At 29.9% G+C, this 8,096-nt stretch overlaps 1 protein-coding gene across 1 annotated transcript; it reads right to left on the bottom strand.

Annotated features, from left to right (window-relative positions):
* Positions 1 to 5,846: 5,846 nt before the first annotated feature.
* On the bottom strand, positions 5,847 to 8,091 carry LOC107167340 (uncharacterized). Its single transcript, XM_089215422.1, has 2 exons — positions 7,930 to 8,091; positions 5,847 to 6,575 (listed from the first exon to the last, which is right to left on the bottom strand). Exons 1-2 carry the CDS (start codon positions 7,939 to 7,941, stop codon positions 5,925 to 5,927), a joined length of 663 nt encoding a protein of 220 aa, XP_089071548.1. The 5' UTR covers positions 7,942 to 8,091; the 3' UTR covers positions 5,847 to 5,924.
* Positions 8,092 to 8,096: the final 5 nt, after the last annotated feature.

Below are 8,096 nucleotides of genomic sequence, written 5' to 3'. Positions count from 1 at the left end.
TATTTATGACAAAATTATTTGTCGGCATGGCTGTCCAAAAATCGTAACCATTCATAAAGTTACTTCGCCATACCACCCACAAGCAAATGGTCTTGTGGAACGATTTAATCGCACCATTAAAAATTATTTGCTCAAAGTATGTTACTCTTATAGTATGATAAATATTTAAATAGGTAATGTATTAAAACTACAATAACATTAATTTTAGATACACAATGAAAATAAAATTGAATGGCCCAACGTTTTACAAGGAGTTCTCTTTGCATATCGGTCTGTACCACATACATCTACAAAATATTCTCCATTTTTCGAGTTTACCAGAGAGAACCAGTACTCCCAGTCGAAATTAAATATTCCCTTAATGAGGGAATATTTTTATTATTATTATTATTATTAAATAGCAGTGTAATTGAAGGAAATTTTTTTACTGGAGAATTTAATGAAGACAAGTTTAAAGAAACTTTGGAGTATATGATATCAATGAGAGGTATAATATATTTATATTATTTTATTTTATCACAATAGCATAATTAATATTTTTATATTAAATATAAATATTTAGGATAATATAAAAGCATAATAATACCTCTCCCCCTATATTATTAATTGATGTTATTTTATTATTACAATTAACTTGCAGGTCTGTTCAAAATAGATTTGTTAAAAAATTGGTAGAAGTTAGATTATAAATTAAAATTTTAAGTTTTGTTATTTATATATTACAAAATGTATATACCTTAGATGAAATAATGGTTTTAACATGCAGTTGTTAGTAAATTCCAGAGGACATTTAATAAATTGACTCTCTTTTTCATATTATTATAAAAACCAAAACACTTTAAAAAAAAATCAGAATAACTTAAATTATTTTCTATTATTATAATTAGGGCCCGGAATTGTATGCATTTGCATATTTTTATTTATTAAATAAATAAGTAGCTAACATATTTGAATCTTAACCTAATGTGTTAGTTTGCAAAGTTAAATGTTGCATACATTTGGAACATTTTTAATTTTTATGTATATTTTTATATTTTTATAAAATATTTTATGATAAAACAGTATTAAGTTATTAATACTAATACTTGATGCTATGTCCTATGTAAAACCTGCGAATGTGAAAAGAAAAAACTTTGCTAAAAATCGAGATGCATTTTTATATGAAAATGTATTCAAGTCTTTAGTAGCCAACTGCTGTAACTCTCCGAGTAAATTTGAAATATTGTATTATAAAAATATACTAAATTTGTTTTAATTGATTTTTGACCATGAGTATTTTTTAAAATGAATGAATGTTCAAAATACAACATGCAATTGAATACATCATACAAAATACAATTAAATTATATCAACTAGGCGTTTAATACATTTTTTTTGTTCCATATTAATTATTTAATTAATTAAATTATATACATTTTTAAACTGAAAAAAATTGATTAAAATGCATTTTTACTCACATATTTATGCATAATATTTTAAGTGCATATTTCAATGAAAATCAGTACATTTTTAGTGCATATTATTCTGGACCCTAATTATAATTTATAATATAATATGTACCTACTCTCAATTCAAATAAATTAATTTTAATTTTCACAACACACAATATTCTAAAATTATGGTGATAAAAAAGTAATTTAATAATTTGATGATGTTAGTACTTACATAATAATAGTTTAATAGTTGAACTTTTTAATATTTAGACATAATTCAAGACAGTGTGTCAGAAAACATAAAACATGCACAGGATTTACAAAAAGCATTATATGCCAAAAGACACCCTCGTGCAGATAGTGTCTTTAAAGTATAAGATAAGGTTTTTCTAGAAAATCTGAAACGTGACGACCGAAAAGGAGGATGGGCTCTAATTCCGTGGATTGGTCCCTATTCAATACATGAAATTATTAACGACAATTTATGTATATTGAAAAACGGAGATAAAATATTGAAAACTAAACATTTACTTAAAAACATAAAACAATTTTATGAAAGAAATGAAACCAATAATTCTCTAGAAACGATACCTATGGATGTTGAGTATGTACAGACATTAAGAGTACAAGGTGAAACAAGGAATTTCAACCCAGTTGGAAAACACTGGCAACAGGCCAAGCGTAGAGCACTTAAGCTTGATTTTAAAAAAAGTTTGGAGGAGACTGATTTGAAAATAAAAACATTGAACTATCCATGTGCAATAAAAAATATTATTGGCGATGGGAATTGTCTTTTTCGAGCATTTTCTTTATATTGTAACTGGTACTGAAGAACAGCATTCAATCATCAGACAAAACATAGCCACTGTAATATAAATAATTAATGATTAATAATGATCTAGCTACCTACCTATTAATAATAACAAATTTTATTTATTATAGATTGTAAATACCAATCAAAAAATAATGAAATATGTAGGTGGAGAAGAACAGCTACAATCATATTTAAAAGAAAATAATATAGAAAACGAAGGCATGTAAATATTACCTATTCAAAATAATTAGATACGAGTAAACAACTATTAATACAACTTTTGTCTGATTTTAATAGGAGTTTGGGGTACTGATACCGAAATATTTGCTGCTGCTATTTATTTTAAAACTTCAGTTTATGTATTTATTACTCAAACACATAATTGGTAGCTTTTTAGTAAGAATGTTAATCTTAAAGACAAACAAAAACGCGGAGAAAAATGTTTATACCTAATAAATAAAAATAATACGCACTATGATGTTGTCATAAAATATGTAATTGAAGATGTTCAATAAGTTCCTCATAAATTAGTAATTACCTAGGTATGTGGCAGTTTTTTACACTTGTATTGGAGTTGTCTGCTTTTCGAGCAGAGTTTTTTAATGAATATATATTAGATTCTGAACGAAGTGATGGAAAAAACAAATGTTATTTGTTTATTTTTTAAAATGTCCAAAATGTCCATCATGTCCAAAATGTTGGACGACCAAAAAAACTTGAAAATTTAATACAAGGTTCCTTTTGAGTTGTTCTTATTATAGCTAAAAAAAAATTAAAAATCGTAAGTCACAATTTTTTTTAATAAGCGTTTATAGTTCAAAATTTTATGAAATCTGTCGAAAACGCGAAAATTTGCAAGTAATTTTGAAGTTGAAAAATCATAAAATTTTTTGCGTTTAAAACTAAGGATTAAAAATGCAACACTAAGTTTTCCATTAGTTTTCCTTCAAGTAGCTATAGAGAAAACTCGAAACATCATTATAGGAAAAATTTTAAGTGCGTTTGAATTTTAAATTTTTACGAAATAGCGTAACGATAACGATTTATCCTGAAACAATTTTAAATATTTGTTATTATTCAAAAAGTATAAGTTGTAGATACTTGAAAATTTTATCAGTTATTTAAATTGGCATTTTCTTTACATGATTTAATTTTCAAAATATTTTGACTTTTTTTGAGATATTTATAGACGACTGAAATTTTCAATTTGTCTGAAAATTTATTTTTGAAGTGTCGATAAAATTATTATGGCCGTATCAAAATACTTGAAAATTTAATACAAAGTTCCTCATAAATTATTTTTATAGTGATTAAAAAATTATAAATATACATACGCACGATTTTTTTTATTAGCATTTGAAGTTCAAATATTGACTTAATACGTAAAAATCACGGCAATTTTCAAATTATCTTAGATCGAAATTCATAAAAGTTTTTCTTTTTAATTCTAAGATTTGAGAATTTAATACAAGGCTCATAATATATTTTTACAATAGAATTTGAAAAATAAAAGAAATATATAGTCACAAATTTTTTTTATAACCATTTACAGTTCAAATTTTGACTAAATACATAAAAATTACGGCAATGTTCAAATTATCTTAGATCGAAATTCATAAAAGTTTTTCTTTTTAATTCTAAGATTTGAGAAATTTAATACAAGGCTCATAATATAGTTTTGCAATAGCAGTTGAAAAATAAAAGAAATATATAGCCACATTTTTTTTTACATGCATTCAAATTTTAATTTTGACAACATACGTAAAAATCACGAAAATTCGTAAATTATTTTATTCTAGAAATTCATAAAAAATTTTCCTTTTAAACCTAAGTTTTTAAAATTGAATACAAGGCTCCCAAAATATTATTACAATAGCAGTTGAAAAATCAAGAAATGTATAGTCACATTTTTTTTTTTTTAAGCATTTAAAGTTCAAATTTTGTCTAAATACGTAAAAATTACGAAAATTCGCAAATTATTATAAGCTAGAAATTCATAAAAAATTTTCTTTTTAAATCTAAGCTTTGAAAATTTAATACAAGATTCCTTACAAATTTGTCAATCTTTATCACAATTTGCAAATTATTTTGTAGTTCAAAATTCATAATATTGTTTGTATTTATATCTAAGGTTATAAAATTTAACACCAAGTTTTCCATAAGTTTTGCTTCAAATAGCTATAGATAAAATTTGAAGCGTCATTATAGGAAAAATGTTTTGAGCGTTTGAGTTTTAAATTTTTATGAAATCGCGTAATGATTTATCCTCAAACCAGGTATTCGTATATATAAGGTATTATGAATTATGATAACTACATGATAACTACACTAATTGATTAACCATTCCATATGCAAAATGCGTCTTAATTGAAAAATAAAATATTTGTTTCAAAATAGAATATATGACAATATTTAAATATAATATATCCTAGACTGACAAATCATCTCCGTTCAGAATAGTTTTTCGTATACAATGATACCTATCATCGCATTCAAATTTAATCCCATCCATTACAGTAACCTACTGTACAGCAGAGCGACATCCACGGCTTACCCGCTTTTTTTAATTAAATATTTATCAACAACTATAAGTGGCATATAGGCCATAATAATTGATAGTTAATATTAATATATTATACACTATGGTGAAATATTTACAATATGTGTGTCAATGTCACTTTGATAATAGGTATCAAACATATAATTTTCGAGTAATGTGCGATGGCTGTTGATTTTTATTTTTTTCTAGTATCATCATTTATAATTGCTATTCGATTGAAAAATAGAACACATAGACATAAGTAAGTGTATGTACTTACTACTTTGTGAAACAAGATATAATAATATATAATAATATATTAAACATTAAATATGACACTCCTATAATTTCTGATAAACTTACCTGGCTACCAGTACCTACGTATGCAACATATTATATTACATAATAAATAATAATTTATCAGACCACAGCTCGAGGCTTTAGAGTGTACTGACTCGATATTCGCGGTGAGTCAAAGGCCTCTAGGTCAACAGTATGGTACATTCAGTTCAAACAATCGACGACTGCTTTAGAGTTGTTTTATTTCAAGCAGAATTACGCATTTTCTTTTACGTATATTCCTATCGCATCAAGTTTATACCTTTACGCCGTTGCAGGTATACGGTTTTTCGTAGAGACATGCGCTAATTTTGGGGACAGCCTGAAAGTTTTAACGGGCAATGCATTTGATTTTGGATTTTACTCTTATAGATTTTCATTAAATGACATAGACTGACCTGTAGACCTATCCGTTCTGTTTCTCACCATGATGTGGGCACCCACGTTAATCTGTTAATCGACACATTATAATGATATCATAAAGATAAAATCTTGCAAAATACTAACCATTACAAACACTATGTTGATGACCAGTATACGGTGGCCAACGCTTCTGCGCACGCAATTTCGGTTTCACTTGAGTCCAAATATAATATATAGGTACATTTTATCCGTCCGCCCGATTTAAATGTACCTGCCTATATGTGAGATATCGGACAGTGCGTTGTGATTAGGAGGATTAGGTAAAAGGTTTCAAAAATAAAAACAGTTTTAAAACTCATTTTGGTATAGTTGGCAATTTGAAATTTTATTTACATAATAATACAATAAATAATTTTTTCCTAGAATTTATTATAAATTAGTATTGTTTGTATGCCGGGGCGGCGTACGATTGCTTGTAGGCGGGGGTGGAGTATCCGTAAGCTGGAGCTGGTGCGGAGTAAGCCGGTGCAGAGTAAGCCGGGGCGGAGTAAGCTGGCTTGTAGGCTGGGGCGGCTGCTGGGTAAGCTGGAGCCGATGGGTAGGCTGGGGCCGACGGGTAGGCTGGGGCCGATGGGTAGGCTGGGGCCGATGGGTAGGCTGGGGCAGCTGGGTAGGCTGGGGCTTTGTACGCTGGCTTGTAGGCCGGGGCGGAGCTGTAGGACGGTGTGCCTTCTTTCTTCACTTCGGCGACGAAACCGTTGTAGTCGTCAGCGGTGTATTCGACGATTCTCTTGGTGCCATCGGGCTCGACCAGGCTGTAGGATCCTTTGACGTAACCGTTACCGTCGCTGTATTCGGATTGGCTTTTGATGTCGTATGTGGCATCGTCGTGCACGCTGTATTCGAAGTTGTACGGGGCTGGGGCGTAGGCGGGCTCTGGGGCGTAAGATTTGGGTGCGGAGTAAGCGGGTGCGGGGTATGCAGCGGGTGCTGGGTAGGCGGCAGCGGGTGCTGGGTAAGCAGCTGGTGTCGGGTAGGCGGGGGCGGCAAGTGCGGCGGCGAGCACGCAAGCGAAGACGGCGACGGTCTGAAATGCAAAATTGAACATTATAATAATTATGTTTTAATATGAATTACAATTTTCAAATGCGAATATTTTCGTGCTCTCTAAGAACCGAAATCAATATTATATTTTAAATGCTATTAGCTAATAGGTATCATCGATAAAACAAATTATACCGTGTTTGTAGGCAATTTTATTTTTTGAGCGTTTGGACAAATTCGGTTATTAGGTTATTAATAAAATATTTACTGACATATTTTTATAATTATTGATTATAATAATTATGTTTTGTTAACAAAAAAATAAATCACAAATGTTGCGACTTTATTACGCGTCTAATTTTAGGTATATAGGACAAGTACACTACGTATATCTATATTATATAATTTATATGCGGAACCGTCTGGCGGGCAGTATTAGCAAGGTCACTGCCTGTGGTATATTGCATCGCGACTTTAGAATAATATTATATGATTGCACTAAATACATTGTGGTCTATCGAGAATTCGAGATTTTCTTATATTGGTTTGGTAAACGAGAAAAACAAAGTGGTCTATTCTTGTCTATATATAGTACGACTGATTCTTATACTGCAGTAGTTACAGCTGTGAAATATTAAGTTTCATTTGACTAATAATGAGCCTATACGGATAGGATAAACTAATCTGTAATCAAACGAATGTCATATAATAAATAAATATATATATATACTTTCTCGGAGTCTGCACTTGTCACCGATTGTAATTCTTACGAAGCATTGCCGAGAGTCCGATATGACCGAAGTGACTTTAATTTAAATGGGTTATATTTAGGTTGCTGTCATTCTGCAAGGTGTACGAAATAAAGGACTATGCTTGATATAAGATTTATAAATTTGTACGACCATAACCCGCCATAGGTAAGTCTCTGAATCGAAAAACGGTTTGTTAGAAATCATTCTTACCTCGAATTTGTTATCAATAAAATCCGAGTCTGAAACGGGCAATGGGAGGATAAAATATATTACTACTATCGATGAAATTTATAATCGACCAACAGATCAAAATTATAATGACATGTAGTTTAAACCCGTCAGAATTTAAAATAATTTTACTTTAATACATATTGATTAAGGTAATATAATATTATGATCTAAACTATAAGAAAACTGGTACATTACTCCATAGTCGCCACGACACCTACTATAGTTGGAAGATATGTTTTTTGCAAAAGTACGTTTTTATCTACGTATTGTTCTATACGAAAAGAGAAATTCGATTTCAGTGCGAGGTTTGGAATAATTATGAGATGCCAGAGAATAATTTTTTACATTTAAGACTGCAGGGTAACGAAACAAAAATATGTTTAAAAAAATAACATCAATAACGTGTGTACTCACTTGGAATGCCATTGCGAATAAATAAGGTTTTTTTTGGTTGTTGAGTGTGTTGAAGTCACTGAACGTTTTGACTGAATGTAAAGCTCTAACAGCTAGCACTCGGGCTTATATACCTAATGGTGTACCAGTGGTGAACCTTGCTCGGCCCTCACCGGCCACGGTCGAGG

The sequence above is a fragment of the Diuraphis noxia genome, unplaced genomic scaffold, assembly GCF_037042655.1.
Source record: "Diuraphis noxia isolate RWA-SAM2 unplaced genomic scaffold, SU_Dnox_SAM2 contig0001, whole genome shotgun sequence".
NCBI classification, from domain to species: domain Eukaryota; kingdom Metazoa; phylum Arthropoda; class Insecta; order Hemiptera; family Aphididae; genus Diuraphis; species Diuraphis noxia.
This window is presented reverse-complemented; position numbering and strand designations above follow the sequence as displayed.